The 18,856-nt window shown below is 45.7% G+C and overlaps 1 protein-coding gene across 1 annotated transcript; it reads right to left on the bottom strand.

The window, feature by feature from the left end:
- Nucleotides 1–267: 267 nt before the first annotated feature.
- Nucleotides 268–6,670, bottom strand: LOC144135434 (actinia tenebrosa protease inhibitors-like). The gene is made up of 3 exons (XM_077668099.1): nucleotides 6,626–6,670; nucleotides 4,863–5,150; nucleotides 268–941 (listed from the first exon to the last, which is right to left on the bottom strand). Exons 2-3 carry the CDS (start codon nucleotides 5,056–5,058, stop codon nucleotides 760–762), a joined length of 378 nt encoding a protein of 125 aa, XP_077524225.1. The 5' UTR covers nucleotides 5,059–5,150; nucleotides 6,626–6,670; the 3' UTR covers nucleotides 268–759.
- Between the last annotated feature and the right edge of the window lie 12,186 nt (nucleotides 6,671–18,856).

Below are 18,856 nucleotides of genomic sequence, written 5' to 3'. Positions count from 1 at the left end.
GGTCTATAGACTGTGAAGAAAAAAAAAGAAATATCTATAGACAATTATAGATTTATGGCTATATATTTTGATTAGACTTTTGTCATTAAACGGTCTAGGATTGTGAGTAGACAAAAAGAAACATCTATAGGAAGGCAATAGAGCCTATAACAAGTCTATAGTGTGCCTATAGACCATTTTTGTAAGATGGCGTCAAAAGAAACTACACACTCTAAAAGTGACGCAGGCTGGGTACTCCTTGAGTTCCACACGTGAGAAGGGCATGTCAAGTTTCCGTTGTTTTTATTACGTTCATATGCATTGGCCATCGCCACACAGGCCCTGAAGTCCGTTCGCGTTCGAAAGGAGACACGATTGCACGTCTTTCGCGAAGCCGCTGCGGGCAGTCAAGGTCATCATGGACGGGCGAGAGCTTCGCGTTAGCAGAGCAGTGCTCGGCGTCCCCTTACAAAAATTTCTTTAGGCAGTCTATAGACTGTCCATAGACTTCAGTCTACAAGGTCCATAGACTATCTATAGACAAACCCTAGAGAACAGTCTACAGGCAATGCAAATCCTATAGACAGTCTACAGAAAATCTATAGATTTATGGCCACACACTTTGAGTAGACTTCTGTCTATAATCTATAGACTATAAATAGACAAAAAGAGATATGTAGGAAGGCAATAGAGTCCATAAGAAGTCTATAGACTGTCTATAGACCATTTTATAAGGGTCCAGTGAGCTGCCCTGTCCGCGACCGCGGCGCCCTCTTGCGGTCAGTCCGGGATGCAGACCGCCCGGCATTCCTGGGCGGAGCGGAATCTGTTAAGGTTGCCGCCACAGCCGGAAAACCAAAAAGGAAAGCAGTGGTTCTTCTCTTTGTCGTAGTGATACCGCACCACCCAGGAGCCGCATTGGCCTCGGTCCATTGGAAGCTTGCAGTAGATGTTGTAGTTTTCTGGAAGAGGCAGGCAGCGATTCAAGGCGTGAGTCATCCTCACCGTGAGCTAACTGCAGATAACCGCTGATCTGCAAACATGCGCTTGCGTTGTGGGTTGCACGTGCCGGTGCATGAAACACAAGCCTCTATGGCTCACAGTGCATGCGGGTAGCCACTGGTACATGTGGGGTAAATTGGTTATTTCGATGACCAAACAATTATATTCGATCGATGAATCGACAACAGAGGTGAGAACTACGCAATCTACACGCTTGCCCGGAACCTTAAAGCCCGGAACATTAGAGAAAACAGTAACGTGTGTTGGCCAGCCTGTGATAAGTGTCTCGCGACATGAAAATAACCGCCTGCGTGTGCGACCAGGCTCTACACATACACTGTAGGTCATAGGCCCTGGCATTTTGCTGTATAGTAACTAGTGATGGGAGGGCTTGAAAAAAACAAAAAACAGAACCGGCAACTTTGGAAAAAAATCTGCTTTTTTTCACATGGCATCGTAAGTTCTAAAAAAAAAAGCCAGACATGGTCTAGTGGGCCAAAAGAAAAATACGGTATCATCAACTATTGCGGGCTACATCGAAAGTCCTATGGACCCCTGTGTCGAAAGGAAAAAAAAAACGTGAAAAAGTGGCGGTCATTTATTGGTTTGGTTTATGGGGGTTTAACGTCCCAAAGCGACTCGGGCTATGAGAGACGCCGTAGTGAACGGCTTCGGGAATTTCGACCACCTGGGGTTCTTTAACGTGCACTGACATCGCACAGTACACGGGCCCTTACAATTTCGCCTCCATCGAATTTCGACCGCCGCGGCCGGGATCGAACCCGCGTCTTTCGGGCCAGCAGCCGAGCGCCATAACCACTCAGCCACCGCGACGGCTGTCATTTAGTATTGTGGCTCAGTTTTTTTGTAGCGAAATTTATTTCCGCAGGGCATCAATAATAGGTGAAGGTGTGAGGCAGTTGCAAATTAATTTGGTGCTCAACCGTGACATTACGCTTAATTGTGAGTTGATAAGAGAGGCTTAAACGACTGCCGCAGGGAGTATTGTCCTGTTGTATTTTTTGCGTTTTACATTCCATTTTAACAAACTTAGAGCAAGACGATATCAGAAATGTGGTGCCATTCTGCTCTGTACGACTACCAGCTACATGCGCTGAACATTTGAATAAAGCCTGCTTCTATTGCCCAACTAACGTCATGTATTGTATAAAGTCTGGCTCTCTAAAAAAAACAAGAAAAGGCTTATAGTTCTTTCTGTGCCAGGAGACATTACTGCACTTCTGTTTTTCATTCCTTCAAACAATCATGTCCGCTAACCGCCAGGCGTGGGGATGGTAGAGAATAAAAAAAGCGTTTGGCTCAGAGAGAATTTTCCTGGATTCCAAAGTTTGTATGCTTGAGTATATTTTTGTACCTGTTCACGCGTTTAGACTGCTTGACGTTCTTCGGATTCATTACCTAACTATTCCTGACAAAAGCAAGCTAGGTCAGTGGGCACAGCAACCCAATGTTTATACGTGGAGGAATGCTGGCTTATGACTGGACAGCTCATTTGCCGGTTTCAAGTGGCTTCTATTATCTGCAACTCTAAAGGAGATCTTTCTCACTGCCAAGCTCCCCAATAATCTTTAAAATCTCTACATATATATACTAATCTGCATAAGGGACTCCAGGGTCACTGCCCGGAAGTGAATGGTGGTGGTATTAAGTCTCAGAGATCCACAAACAAAAAATTAATTGACGTCGTCAGAGTGATTTTCGAAAAACACTTGCTTCTGCATTTTTCCCTTTTCTTATTTATAAAAGCCTCTCTTTCAGTGAAAGTAGCTTCTTTGTTATACAAATACGATAATCGATCGATCGATCGATTCAGGGTACCTTGAATTCGTCTTCAGGGTCCCGATTTCAAAACTCCTTCAGAATAGAGTTTCTCAATATCACCACGAGGAAAAGCTGGCGGCACCGTCTATGCGAGTTTCTTAAAGAGCACTGCATCCACCGTGACAATACCGGGAAAACGAGGCTTCGTACTTGGCTTGGCTAGTGTTGGGCCGAAAACGAGGATTATGCCTTATATAGCCGCACCGCGGTGCGCAGATTGAAATATTTCCACAGTGCTTTCTTCACTTCTTCAACAAATTTAAAGCAAGTGAAAAATCAGTGTTAGGCTGCTAGAGAAACTTTCTCCACATTTCTTCGAGGTTTGCCTAGAGGAGAGTGGAGTCACTGTTTTAGGCCCAACCGAAGCCGAAGCCAAGTACGAAATCTCATCTTCCCAACATTCCTTCTCCTCCCCATGGTGGACGAAATGCAGCGAAGCCAGCTTTCCCTCTAGTTAATATTGAGAGACTTTATGCCTTTCAGACCTCTAGGTGTGTATAGAGCCCTTTATTGGCGACACTGTCACGACCCAAGTCGCACATGTCGATAAACCCAGCCTAAAGATTGACTTATAACCTTGTCAAGCGCACAAGCTAGGTGCACTTACGGGGAGTGCGCTTCGGTATCCCGAGTGACAGTTTAGGCTACGCGGTGCTATACGGGAAGCCAAAGTGCAATCCTAATAAAAAAAATGGCGACACGAAATAAGCGGAATTTTTTTAAAGAGGTCGACGAAAAAAAGACTGAAAAATTGACTGACGTGATAGCGTAAGTAAAACGAGTTTAAGTAGTTCCTAACAATAAGAAAAAAGAAACAAGAAAAGCCAAGACCAGCCAAGACTATCCAGAATTTTGACGACGAACAAGATGGCGGCGTGCAGCGAAGTTGCATCTGATCGCGTATCTTTGCTGCGTTGCTTCGCTTGTAGCTATAAAGATTAAATATATTTTTTAAAAACAGTTTTATAGCAAGTAAAATAAACTTGTGAGTATTTTTTTATGCGCCATAGATATTGTGCCTTCAAAGTCCCTGCTGTCGAGGTTACGCACGCGGCCCTCAAAGTATGTTCCGTGAACGCGCTCCAACCGCAGTGCACTATTCTGCGAGTGGCACTCCGCTTGTGACGTTTAGATTTCACAAAGTGCACTTATAGCGACGCTCCAACCGCAGTGCACTATTCTGCGAGTGACACTCAGCTTGCGACGTTTAGATTTGACTAAGTGCACTTGTAGCGACGCTCCAACCGCAGTGCACTATTCTGCGAGTGACACTCCGCTTGTGACGTTTAGATTTGACAAAGTGCATTTATAGCAACGCTCCAACCGCAGTGCACTATTCTGCGAGTGACACTCCGCTTGTGACGTTTAGATTTGACTAAGTGCACTTGTAGCGACGCTCCAACCGCAGTGCACTATTCTGCGAGTGACACTCCGCTTGTGACGTTTAGATTTGACAAAGTGCATTTATAGCAACGCTCCAACCGCAGTGCACTATTCTGCGAGTGACACTCCGCTTGTGACGTTTAGATTTGACAAAGTGCACTTATAGCGACGCTCCAACCGCAGTGCACTATTCTGCGAGTGACATCCCGCTTGTGACGTTTAGATTTGACAAAGTGCACTTATAGCGACGCTCCAACCGCAGTGCACTATTCTGCGAGTGACACCCCGCTTGTGACACTCCGCTTGTGACGTTTAGATTGGACAAAGTGCACTTGTAGCGACGCTCCAACCACAGTGCACTATTCTGCGAGTGACACTCCGCTTGTGACGTTTAGATTTGACAAAGTGCACTTATAGCGACGCTCCAACCGCAGTGCACTATTCTGCGAGTGACACTCCGCTTGTGACGTTTAGATTTGACAAAATGAACTTATAGCGATGCTCCAACCGCAGTGCACTATTCTGCGAGTGACACTCCGCTTATGACGTTTAGATTTGACAAAGTGAACTTGTAGCGAGTGACTCTGTAAGTGCACTTAACTTGGCCGCTTGACAGGTGTATTACTCGCATACATTAGGAAGACCCGCATACTCACGGAACCAGCAAGTCCTCATGCACATCTGTCTGCTTCTGAAATTGTTTCCGGTGCCCTCGCAACCCGTGTAGACGTAGCGGATGCACCGTCCCACGCCCCAGTGGAAGTAGTAGCGGAACAGCCTCCCGTTGCAGCTTCCGGCATTTGGAGGCACGAAACAGTTGGGCTCCGTTCTTTCGCGAGGACTGGAACGCATCTCGGTGGTGGTGTCACCTTCGGCATGTGTCTCGTTGGCGCCTACGTTGGCAGTGACGTTGGAACTGACGTTGGCCTGAGCCGTGACGGTGGCTGTTGGCAGAGGCAACGTGTCAGGAGCAGCGGCAGTGTTTGATGGTTGTGGTTGCGGTGCATTCTTGATGACAGTGATAATGACGGGAGCGAGAGAATGAGCCTACTGGATGGCGGGCTGACGGACGATCGGCAGTGTGCACTTTCGGTGAATAGAAAACGAGATCGACAACACAAGGAACAGACGGACATGAATACACCGAATTGTAAATAGTGCGTTTTTCCACGCTTCTAATTCACCGAGGATGAGTTTGCGGCAGGAAGGAAGACTTTTATCCTAGTGTCTGCCTAGTGCGAAAAATAATGAACATGTAATTAAAAACATAAAGCGATGACGAAAGATTAAGATGGTGGAAAAAATTTGTCAATGGTGCGAAATACAAGGCAAAGAGAATGTCAGAGTTGCGTCTTGTTGTAGGATGTTGGACACGTTATCACCACTTCTATGACATTACTTACCGCTGTTTTCCAGGAAAATTTCTTCGTTTCATAATTTGTAAAGAATTTTGTTGCGGGGAGACAAATTTGTTTATATTTGTGCATGAATTCGACCAACAGGCCGTTCTTAAAGTGCTGTTTAATTACCCACTGATTGTATCGGGACAAATTTGAAATTGCAGTTACACAGTATTATTTACTTGTAGATAGTGAATTCAATTGTAAAGAAAATTTCTCCTTTAAGAATAACGAAACGTACCTTAATATGCCTTGAAAGCAGTGCTGCTGTGTCTAAGTATATCAAGCCTTGCGGCCGTCAATTTATCCTATAGAAAACTCTTAAGTGCACTACCCTCGAGCAGAACATGAAGCTACATAACTGCTGTTTTATTAATGAGAAAATTAAAGGAAAATAAGCTGTATGCCACCGATTCAGTAATACTCTTAAACCAAGTTCCCCTCTTGACATCCTATTCTATGATTAAACTGTAAATCCTGATGTCTCACATTGGGAGAAAACTTTGTAAATAAGTAAATAAAATGAATAAACGTAGAAGTAGCATTTGCCGCTTAATACCAGCAGCGTGCAACGAATTGCTGCCTGAGCCTGGCACGAGACATCCGAGGCGCTCAGAATGAAATAGCAGTGGGCTATCACATACAATAGACTGATGAACGCACCTGTGATTGATTGCAGTTGAATCAATGCGCCATAGTATCGGTATCCCGAAACAATTGGTGAAAATTCCTGACAACTCTCTCCGCTATTTTATTAGTTCACAGCAGTATATGCCTTCATGGCTAACGTTGTGTAAATTTGACCCAAAGTAGCCGAATTCCCCTGACCTGCGTCGTTGGCATTGTTTCCATGAAAGCGATCGAGTTAGCTGATGATCGAGTTAGAGTGTGAAGCCATCACGCTTTGGAGTGAAGGCCTTTCTACCAGTGCACCTCAAAGGAAAACACCCTTGACTTTTTGATATTGCTGAAAATGTATATCAAATGACGTCAATGAAGCACCTTTGATTGCTACTTACCGAGACACGCCGATAACACCAGCAATACGGCCAGTAGGTATGTACCTGTAGGTGCAAAAATTTTTCAAGTTCATGTAAGGTAGAATTTCAGACCTTAAATTGGTGCAGCATAGCGGAGAAAATTTTTTGTTCTTAATTTGTCACGTTGGTTTGAAATGTGTCTTCAAAACTGGAATCCTCCAAGCGGATATAATTATAATTGGTTTTTGGGGAAAGGAAATGGCGCAGTATCTGTCTCATATATCGTTGGACAACTGAACCGCGCCGTAAGAGAAGGGATAGAGGGAGTGAAAGAAGAAAGGAAGAAAGGGGTGCCGTAGTGGAGGGCTCCGGAATAATTTCTACCACCTGTGGATCTTTAACGTGCTCTGACATTGCAACCGCACAAGGGTGCCTTAGCGTTTTTCCTCCATAAAAACGCAGCCGCCGCGGTCGGGTTCGAGCCCGGGAACACCGGATCAGTAGCCGAGCGTCCTAACCACTGAGCCACCACAGCGGGGCCTCCAAGCGGAGTAGATTTCAATTTGGAAGTAACTGCTGATGAGCACCCAGTTGAACGCAGCTGTACAGGTACAAGGGAAAGCTTTACAGCTTTCTCAGAAGCTTCGCCGTTGATAAATTCCTGCTGGCCTAGGGGTTAAATCCAGGACCACCGCCTCTTCGGGGGAAGGGGGGGGGAAGTCGCTCTACCAACTGACCTAACTTAGACGGCTAGCAGATGGCAGGGATTGGCCGAATTGATCAGCAACCCGAAGCGAGAACGGTTTTAGTCTGGTGTATTTAAAGGAAATCCCTAAGTTGGAATAGGTTTCATTTTTTTTCTTCAACTGCGAATGTTCTGAGGTAACTGCACAGCTTCCTTCACCTGAACGCAGTTAAAGGGCTACAAATAAAAACTGCACAGCTATACAACGCCCTGTACAGGAGTGCGCCAGCTGTCGGCACTGCTCGACATGACGGGTAACTTCAGAAAGAGAGATGTATTCCGAGCTGTCAGGGCTGTTGGAGAGGTTGATGTCCAGGATACAGGAAGGCTCGCACTCGAGTAAAAAAAAAAAAAGAAACGGGGAAAAACCGGTCTTAGCTTGAGATGCAGTGTTGTATGCATAAGTGACGAACGGAAGGACGTGATCCAAAAAGAGAGCTGTCGGAGCGAATGTAAATGGCGGGCATATCCGCAAGAGTCCGGTTGAATCGTTCGGTGAGGCCGTTGGTTTGAGGGCGGTAAGCAGTAGTGGTGCGGTGGATTTTGTGGCACGCGTCTAGGTGCTCGTGAGCTACTTCAAATAAGAAAGCACGCCCGCAAACACTGAGAAGTCCCCAAGGAGCGCCGTGACGAAGGACGAAGTGAAGAAGAATGGGACGTGGCGAGCAGTAGACGCAGGGAGGGCAGCGGTCTCAGCGTACCGAGTGAGGTGGTCCGCGGCGTCAATTATCCATGGATTCCCGGCGGCCGTGAATGGAAGCGGCCCATATAGGTCGATGCCCACATGGTCGAAAGGGCGAGTCGAAAGGCGACGAGTCCACTTCCGCTGCTCACAGGCAGTGTAGGAGCGAACATATATCGACGAACGAAGTTGTACATGCCGCGCCAGTAGAACCGCTGGCGGAGTCGCTCGTATACGTTTCCAGCAAGCCAGCGTGAGCGCTCTGAGGGTCGGCATGGTGATTTATACATATATCAGAGTGGAGATGCCGTGGTATCACCAAAAGCCTCTACTTCCGGCCGCCCGGACGATAGTTGCGGTTGTGCTAGAGAGCGCCCCGGATCGTAAAATGGGAATCTTGGCGATGAAGGGCCCGAGGGAAGGAAGCCGTAGAGGGCACATGAAGGACGTTGAGGAGAGATGAAATCCATGAATCCTGACGTTGTTCAAAGGACATATTCGTGGTAGTGAGCGCTTCGAGCTTGGAGTCAGATATAGGCGAAGGGGGCGCAGGAGAGGTCAGTGCCGAGCGTGACAGGGCTTCAGCGTCGGAATGCTTGCGGCCTGACCGGTAAACGACGGTAGTGTCGAATTCTTGAAGACGAAGGGCCCATCATCCAAGGCATCCCGAGGGATATTTGAGTGAGGCCAACCTGAACAGGGCGTGGTGATCGGTAACTGCGGTGAAGGAGCGGCCACATAAGTATAGGCGAAATTTCAGTAAAGCCCACATGACGGCGAGACACTCCTTTTCTGTCACGGAGTATAGTTCGACTTAGTTTTAGTGAGAGCATGACTGGCGTACGCAACTACGTAATCAGAGAATCCGGGCTTGCGCCGTGTAAGGGTAGCACCGAGGCCGACTGCGCTTGCGTCGGTGTGCACCTCAGTGGGGGCACTCGGTTCGTAATGACGAAGGATAGTCACTGAAGTTGGAAGAGTACGGAGCGTAGCAAAAGCGTCATCACAGGCAGAGTCCCCCCGTAGACAGGTTGGCAGGACCATTCAGGAGTTTCGTAAGGGGCGCGACGATAGTGGCGGAATTGCGAACAAAGCGGCGAAAATGTGATCATAGACCCACAGAGCGGCGCGTGCCGCACTTTTGTAGAAGTCTGTTTACGTATCAGGATCTGGCAAAACGCCGTCTTTGGAGACGAGCTGGGCGAGTACCGTCAGTTTCCTGGCGCCAGGGCGATGTTTGTTGAGACTAAGTTGAAGGCTGGCACTTATGAGGCAGCTCAATATCTGGTGCGAGCACTTGAGATGCTTCGGAACGGCGACATCACGGCGACATCACCTAAACAGCGTAGACAAATGCTCCAATTGAGACCGCGAAACATGTTGTCCATCATTCGCTCAAACGTTGAGGCAACGTTGCAGAGGCCGATTGGCATCGCGGTGAATTCATAGAGGCCCTCAGGGATGACGAAAGCAGTTTTTTGCGCGAATTATGCGAATGGACGAGGAATATGATGGCGTATTTTAGTACGGGACGAATTGGTTAAGTGTACGCTGGAATTTTTTATTATCTAGTGAGTCTGAGCTCATTTCCCGCATGAGGAAATGACAGCGCCTTGCCTGTAACAAAAAAAATGCACAGGCGATCATACGATGTGATGCGACGACTGGCCGTTGCCAGATTTCGCTTTTACATTGATCGCCTTCCTACTGCGTCATTGAATTTGAATTCGCTGTCGCTTTTCCGTTCTGCTGTTGCGCAGACTACTTGTGTGGGTTGGTGATACTGGGTGTTGAAGGTGGATACAGGGTTGCAGGGGCAGGCTCGTAGGTGGGAGGTGCATTTCCCTTACATATATTATCTATAGACTTCTAATAAACTCTATAGCCTTCCTATAGACATTTTTGTCCATTCATAGTTTACAGACTTTCTGTAGGCAAAAGTCTACTAAAAGTGTATGGCCATAAATCTATAGATTGTCTATAGACTGTCTATAGAATTTCTATTGTCTTTAGACTATTCTCTAGTGTTTGTCTATAAAGAGTCCATAGAGTTTAGAGACAGAAATCTATGGACAGTCTATGGACAGTCTATAGACTAAAACAATTTTTGTAAGGGTTTTACCGGTGGGTCTCCGGTTGGTGCCCCGGAGAAGACGCCTTCCGGGCACAGACAGAAAGGGGGAGGCCTTACACATACTTCGAGTCTTCGCTGAAAGAGGACTGTCCTGCTAACCCAATAAAAGACACGTGTTCTTTCTCTTTAGGCCTCAAGAAATCGCTACCCAGTAATTCAAAGAAGTGAGCTTTGTAGGAAAACTTTGAAATGCGCGATAAAGTAGAACATCAGTGTACACTGTGATACTCTAGGCGATGTGATCAACGACGTTGTCCCAGGAATAGCAGATTGTGAATATTTGAAAACTTTCTTGAAATTTGGATGTCTCATTAAAGCAACCGACCAAAAAAAAATTTTTCGTCTGCAGAGTTTGTGTTCCCAGCGTATGAGCTGCTTTTGCGCAATAATTAAATATTTTTTTTCTCTCTCTCTCAATTGCACGACGAGCGCGTAACTATGGTGAGATAGGTTAGTTAATGTACATCAGCCGAACCCGACAGTTTTACAGCGACAGCTGTTAGGCGCCCGTCCCTGGCTTTCGCGTCGCCGTCGGCGTAACCAGCGGGTGCGTTAATGTCACGGTAACGTGACATTCATGTCACGTTACCGTAATGTCATGGTCAACCTGGGTCGCATAAGCCTACGGGTGGCTCTGTTTGGAACAGCCGCCTGCCAGTGCAGGGCTGCATCACGTGACCACTACACCAGTGGCCACGTGACTGAACGCCTAAACAGCTATCGCTGAATATCGCGTTACACAGTCTTACGCAACCATCTTATGAGTGTTTTTAAACTACTAGATCTTGGAAGCTTGGAGGATATACATTGGGGAATAAGAACTATATAGGAGCTACACAGCCTGTAACTACATATATTTGAATCTGTACCAGGTGCAGAACTATATAAAAGTTATAGCCTATGGACGGAAAAATTTGAAATATAATGCTAATTGTTATTTGTAAGCAAAGGACAGCGGGAAGGAAGGGAGATATAGACTGATTTTCGCAAGGGTTTTGTGAACAGAGGTAAAGTCACATTATTAAAAAAAATAAGGGACAGAATAAATGTTTGCAGCTTTTTCCACTTAGTGTATCGCCAGAATAAACAACATACCTTTCCGTTGCTCCTCTAAATTGTGTAAACTTTGAGGGCGACTAGAAAACAATGTTTCTGACTGGACTACAAGCTGCGTGGCGATAGACGAAATAATAATAATAATACTTGGTTTTTGGGGAAAGGAAATGGCGCAGTATCTGTCTCATATATCGTTGGACACCTGAACCGCACCGTAAGGGAAGGGATAAAGCAGGGAGTGAAAGAAGAAAGGAAGAAGAGGTGCCGTAGTGGACTGCTCCGGAATAATTTCGACCACCTGGGGATCTTTAACGTGCACTGACATCGCACAGCACACGGGCGCCTTAGCGTTTTTCCTCCATAAAAACGCAGCCGCCGCAGTCGGGTTCGGCGGAGACGAAACGTATCAGAAAACGTTTAATTCTAATACGTGCACAGAGTCATGGAATGGAAAAGAAATGCGCATGTTATGTTGTAACTGAAGTGTCCTTGACCATCTTTTGTTTCGTAAGTGTGTAGAACGTACAGTACTTAACATACATAGCACAATAAAAAAATATGACCACTGTCATAAAAGTAAAGCCTGAAGTAAAAAAAGTCTTAGTTGTTTGTTACTCTCCTCTTGCCTGGATGCTTGACACACCGCATTGCGGTTCATCGTTTCACAAAGAAACATTTTTTGCACAAAGAATGTAATGCACAGAACAACAATCGAGGCCGAAGTTCTAGCTGGAGGAGTGCTAAACTTAAGCTGTAATTGATTGACCTCGCGGTTTTCTTTAAACTTCACGTTTCCTCTGCGAGATACAACATACTAAATTTAGATCTAAACTTTGCAAGCGGTGTCAGTACGAATATGTTAGGTCAGTCGTTATAAGTTGTAAGGATACAACTTCGCATGTAGCCGCCGCGCTGGTTGAGTCGTTATGGCGCTCGGCTGCTGGCTCGAAAGACGCGGGTTCGATTCCGGCCGCCGCGGTCTAATTTCGATGGAGGCGAAATTTTAGAGGCCCATGTACTGTGCGATGTCAGTGCACGTTAAAGAACCCCAGGTGGTAGAAATTTCCGGAGCCCCCCACTTCGGCGTCTCTCATAGCCTGAATCGCCTTGGGACGTTAAACCCTCATAAACTACACCAAACAACTTCGCATGTGCCATCGGCTGTGAGTGAAAGATAGAAAAAATTTCAAACCCAAACTACTCGGCTAATGGAACGAACTACTTGCATCGTTAACAAATACTAGCGAGGCATTCTTTTCGGAAGTGCTTCAACTGTTCTCTACTGTGGGGAAAAAGACTGATTTTGTGGGTTTGAATACATTTTTTTCTGCAAAAACTATTGCATTTAAATTTTTATGCAATACTCAAAAGCAAACATAAATATCTTTTTTAGGTGTAAGTTTGATTTAGCGTTGTTTAACGTCCCAAAGCTACTCAGGCTTTGAGGGACGCCGTAGTGAAGTTCTCTGGAAGTTTTGACCACCTGGGGAACTTTAACATTTTGAATAACGAGTTGCACGTTGCAATAAAAAATTTTATTTGCCAAAAACCAGCATTTTAAGAAAAAAACTGAACAAAACATGTAAAGACACCCCTGCAAGTAAAAAAGGAACATTTAGAATTTTCTGAAATATGCAAGATAGGAAATGGCGCAGTATCTGTCTCAATATCGGCGGACACCTGAACCGCGCCGTAAGGGAAGGGAAAAGGGAGGGAGTGAAAGAAGAAAGGAAGAAAGAGGTGCTGTAGTGGAGGGCTCCGGAATAATTTCGACCACCTGGGGATCTTTAACGTGCACTGACATCGCACAGCACACGGGCGCCTTAGCGTTTTTCCTCCATAAAGACGCAGCCGCCGCGGTCGGGTTCGAACCCGTTAACTCCGGATCAGTAGCCGAGCGCCCTAACCACTGAGCCACCGCGGCGGGTTCCTATGTGTGAAAAAATCAGTTTTATTTTGAACTTTATTCTTGCTATAAAAACGCAGCCGACCGTGGCGGCTGCGTTTTCATGGAGGCAAAACGCTAAGGCGCTCGTGTGCTGTGCGATGTCAGTGCACTTTAAAGATCCCCAGGTGGTCGAAATTATCCCAGAGCCCTCCACTACGGCACCTTTTTATTCCTTTCTTCTTTCACTCCCTCCTTTATCCCTTCCGTTACGGCACAGTTCAGGTGTACGCCGATACCTGAGACCGATACCGCGCCATTTCCTTTCCCCAAAAACGAATTTTAATTTTTCATTTAACAGCAAGTCAAATGGCTCTCCGTGGCCGTAAGTAACGCGGAAGACTCGAAAGTCGAGCGGCGAAGTCAACTTTACTGCGCAATGAGCGCGGTAGCGCGCCTTCGTGTTTTCGCAGCTTAAAAAAAAAAAAGTCTCCTCGCTGAAAAGGAAACCTACGCAGAAAACGATACTTAGGGTCTCCGATTACTAGCCAAACGCTCAGCGTGCCCGTAAGCCATGCGGAAGGTTGCGGCATTGGTGCACGAAATCTTTGTTAGTGGGCTAACGATTATCAATGGGCGCCGTTGGGTAAGCATTAATGAACGGAATGTTATGATCCCGTACTACATCATTTCCTGTTGTGTTGTGCAAGGCTCTTATTTAATACGCTAAACATTTTCGGGTATTATTTTGTACCTTCCTGATTTATGTTCGTTTCCCTCTTGACGACTGCTGCCTCTCCTGTGGAACCATTATCGAAAAACAAAACAGAAAGCCACTCCTTGGCAAAAACAAGTTTGAGAAATATGGCTGCAGCGCATATTTTGTTATGTTTCAATGCTCAATCGGGATAATGATCATCATAATCAAGCTTACGCCAGCACCTCGGGCAAAGCTTGTGGTACTAATTTCCATGTAGTGTCGCTCTGTGCCAGTTACGGCCACTCTGTCCGTGCAAATCTTCTAAGCTCATCACCACACCTGACTCGCTGTCGCCCCAGTTACTCCTTATTTCCCTTAAAATCTATTGTCCCCCTGAAACGCCACAGGTTATCGATTACGTTTCTCACACGTCCATTCCATTCAATTCCATTCCATTACATTCTCTTGGCTATTCCATTCCAGTCCATTCCATTCTCTTGACTACCGCCTGTGCATCTGTCTCTCCAGTTTGTTTGATAATCAACGCTGCTAGTTCCCTGTGTTTTCGCGGTACTCTCCGATTCTGGGCCACACCGGGGCGCACCGGCGCTAATGTATCGCTATTACGCGACAGGGTATACAGTTTGTTCGGTCCGAAAGTATAGTAGTCCGCACCGTGTGTCGGAAATAATTGGGGGTTGCGTAATAAAAATCTTATCAAGGTAATTTGTGGTTCTAGGGATTGATGATTGATTGGTGTGTGATAGGCGGTGAAGAGTTGTTGAAATCACTGCAATTAAAGAAATGAAAAATAAAAAAAGTGAGAAAAAGGGGGCTCGTAGGTGCCAAAATGCTCAGAATGAAAAGGCAATGCTTGATGATGGTAATTAAGAAAATTTAGAGTGTGTAATTGATCAATTACCTAACTGAAACAATTGAAAAAATAAAAAAATGCGTCCAAAGGTGTTTCGAATGGGCAAGGCGTCGTGCCGAACAGGCGATGGCGTTCCGTGTACTACCTGGCAGCGCTGCAATACGCTCTAGCGTTCCACTCTTAAAAGTGAAGCTTAAGCGTCTTCCATTTTTTTAATACCTGGTTTATGGTTATTATTTGTACCCCAACTTGAATTCTCTAACCGATTTTGTAACTATTTTTGCCATATGTTATTGTTCAAATTGTTTACTTACCAACATGTGCACTACAACTGTATCATTCAGAGCCCTTCCTGTTACAGTCCCTGATGGGACTTACAGTATCAAATAAAAAAAATGAGATTGAGAGCCTAGGATACTGAGCTGTCGCATTGGCACCTAATTGGCTGGGTACTGTTACGCCCCTCCGATTTCTGTGCCTATTTATGACTCATCTGTAATTTTTTTTTTTACAGTGTAGCCTGCAGTCATGATTTTTTTTCTTTCTTCTGCACCCAACGTTGAGGTCGAGCTTTTAGCCGCCGGGTTAATGTGCAGTTCGTTGGGAGCGTACAGTCGTATAAACGATATCCAACACCCCATTTGCATGTAATCGAAGTGGAGACGTAATGAGACGTGAGAAGAGTTGTGAACGGCAGGCGTGCGAAGGAGAGAACACATGGCAGACGCACTGAAGGAAGCACGACTATCAGTGCTTTTCAGATGCCTAGACTTCTAACAAAATTAAAACGCTAATTCTTGTGAGACGGAGGCATACGGACGTTGATTGCAAAACCGGTAATGAGCAAGAATTTCAGTTTCTGCAGGTTAATCAGTTTATAACAGCACGGTTTATAAAGGATCACCTTGAACGCAAGTACTCTTATCGTGTCGTTAATTCTACGGCAAGCACTTACTCTCCACTTACAGGAAGGCCGTTCTTCGTGTTTCTACACGTATTATATGTTGTCTTCTGGTTCATGGTTTTGTTTATGGGTGCTTAACGTCCCAAAGCGACTCGGGCTATGAGGGACGCCGTAGTGAAGGGCTCCGGAAATTTCGACCACCCGGGGTTCTTTAACGTGCACTGACGTCGCACAGTACACGGGCCTCTAGAATTTCGCCTCCATCGAAATTCGACCACCGCGGCCGGAATCGAATCTGCTTCTTTCGGGCCAGCAGCCGAGCGCCATAACCACTGAGCCACCGCGGCGGATTGTATGCTGACATGAGGCCGAATAATAATAATAATAATAATAATAATAATAATAATAATAATAATAATAATAATAATAATAATAATAATAATAATAATAATAATAATAATAATAATAATAATAATAATAATAATAATAATAATAATAATAATAATAATAATAATAATAATAATAATAATAATAATAATAATATTAATAATAATAATTGGTTTTTAGGGAAAGGAAATGGCTCAGTATCTGTCTCATATATCGTTGGACACCTGTACAGCGCCGCAAGGGAAGGGATAAAGGAGGGATTGAAAGAATAGAGGAAGAAAGAGGTGCCGTAGAGGAGGGCTCCGGAATAATTTCGATCACCTGGGGATTTTTAACGTGCACTGACATCGCACAGCACACGGAAGCCTTAGCGTTTCTCCTCCATACTGAGGCCGAACACTGTCGCAAAATTTTACGCGAAACTGGCTGCTTAGCTCTAGGTATTCTTGCAGATGTAACATTTAGAGCAGAAGGTCCACTACACCAGTGCTGTATTCAGGTGAAGTCGCACTTCAGATGTAAGTACATTTCACAGTATCCGTTTATCTGATACGATCGCATTGCGAACTACGAGGCATGGCATCAAAGCCCTTCAGTTTGAATGGCCAGTTATTTGTTTCTTTTTATTAAAATCCTCAACGCCACTAAATTCTCAGCAAATTACTACGAACTGATATGGGTCGGAGGCCATTCCGGGAATCCGAGGAACGAAGCAGCCCACAATAAAGCCCGAGGTTTCGTCGACCGGGCAGTGGATGATTCTGGCCCCCTGAATTTCACGAAGGACTCCATGATCCCATATCATGATCTCAAAAATCATTTTAAAATAGAGATGGGAACTTTCCCCCCCCCCCCCCCCCCCTCCGGACAAAAGCCTGACTTAAGAACAAGAGGTTACGTGGCGTCGCCTACAGACGAGATCGATAAGCACCCGATCACTCCTGGTGCACATTTATCCTGATCAATACAACCCGAACTGTAAACATCGCGGTCAACGAGCCAACTACGTTCATATCGTATGGGATCACCAAATAGAGCCACCTCCGGGTGATCTAGTTACAGCTCCTTCTCTCGAGCGGTGGGAGGCCGTGCTGGCTAGCTCTCACCCCAGAACGCAAGTTTTGGCGGTGGAGTGGGCTGACAAAGTCGTCGAGGGCTATGTACTCTCGACCACTTAACGCGACCTCTTAGCACCAAGCTTTTTCTGACGAATAAAATGTTTCACAACCAATTTAATCGCTCGTGTCGAATTTCACAACGGCATATTCCTGGCACATTGTTCACAATGCTCAGGATATGTTCCAGGTGACGTGAACCAGACTACGTGAGAACAAGAGCAGCATATGGTGTTCAGGAACTAAGACTACGTTGCAAATAACAGGTATAAAGAAATACTCACCGTTAGTCAATCCTAGAAGTTTAAATCGACTCCTAGCGCCATATCTCAGCCACCTTCTTGCCATCGGTGCCATTACCAATCCGCTCGCGCACAGACCGAGGGAAAACCCGCAAAACACGAAGTCCACAGCAGCTCTTGCTTTGCCAGCGAAGCGATGTCCGCCGCAGCAGCAGGGGGTCGCCCAGCGTTCTTCTCATTGTCCTCTTGTGCTGTTCGCTTAACACCTGCTGTGCTTGCCCACAATGGGTTATCGACTTTGTGCGGTGCCGCGAAAGTTTTGTTCTTTAACTTCAAGCGCGTCGTTCGACTCCTGAGAGAGCCAGCTGCTGTCCGCGGAAGGCTACTGAGGCAGAAGTTCAGGATCAAACTGGTTTTCCCGAAAAATGTTCCTGTGTGAGTCGACAAATACTGTTGATTAATGACAAAAAAGAAAACATCCAAATTTAACTAAGAGATTTTACCCTGCCGAGCATTCCAAAGCTTTAAAGTCGTTTATTTTTAGGTCACCTGGCCACTCTAGGATCCATACACATACAAATAAAGATTCGTCAAGAGGCCGAACACTGGCGCGAAATTTTCCACGAATTTGTACGGAATGTTCTTCATTCTTCGTTAATTTAATCTTTTCCTGGGAGTAAATTTTGCTCAGCGCTAAGCGGTGAGTTGCGGGCACATACTGCAAGAAGTTAGGAAATAAAGTTGAATACTGGGTCTAGCGTTGAGAAGCTGCCCTTATGGTAGAAGCCGTGGCATAGAGCTCTCTGTGTAGCTTTTTTTTTAATGTGCATAGACATGACACAGCATACGGCCACCTTTTCATTTTGCCTCCTTTGAAATGCGACCACCACGGCCGAGATTTGACCCTCTGTCCATGTGCTTAGCTGCAGGACAACTTGGCTACTGAGTCACCGCTGCCAGTTCCGGGCTTTATGGTTGTTCTAGAACTTTAATTATTGGCTTATTGCATACCATGTACAAGTATCAGTGTATGCTTCGTTTTGGAGGTATACTGACTGAGGAATTTTCCTTTCTTCTGACGCCATACTATCGTACTCAAGTAACAATGTATTCTTAGACCGGTGCGCATACAGTGGTACTTTTAAAATTACAATTTAGAAATGTAAAGCCCCGAGGCTTGCGACTGCTGGCTCGGGCTGGAGAATGCGGGACTGTGCAGACACGTTAGCAGCATTCTTCTGTTGCCATGCCTTGACTCATTTCTGATCTGAGGGCGACTGCTCGCTGCACGAAAGGCACACAGCATTGGTCACATGTTCACAGGACATGGAGTTGATACCTTTCAGATGTTTCTTTAGCTTGGGAGAGAGCGAACAGCTCGATGGCATGTGATAGTGGCTGTAAGCTGGTGAGACAGAATAGCGGCTGTCTTAGAGAAAGCGGAGAAAATACAGAAAATAGCGCGTCAATGATGCCAATAAATCGCCTCTGGTGAAGACGATGTCGAAATGCGCCTTGGAAATGGTCATTACAAACTTAGATTTGA

The sequence above is a fragment of the Amblyomma americanum genome, chromosome 5, assembly GCF_052857255.1.
Source record: "Amblyomma americanum isolate KBUSLIRL-KWMA chromosome 5, ASM5285725v1, whole genome shotgun sequence".
NCBI lineage: Eukaryota > Metazoa > Arthropoda > Arachnida > Ixodida > Ixodidae > Amblyomma > Amblyomma americanum.
Note: the sequence above shows the minus strand (reverse complement) of the source record. Positions and strands in the feature narration are given on the sequence as shown.

What these genes read in the sequence shown, in the direction of transcription:
- LOC144135434 (XM_077668099.1), bottom strand. Translation starts at nt 5,058, where the DNA reads ATGCGTTCCAGTCCTCGCGAAAGAACGGAGCCCAACTGTTTCGTGCCT. An exon ending in CATGAGGACTTGCTGGTTCC is followed by an intron (nt 942 to 4,862) that starts GTGAGTATGCGG and finishes TGCCTCTTCCAG; the next exon opens with AAAACTACAACATCTACTGC.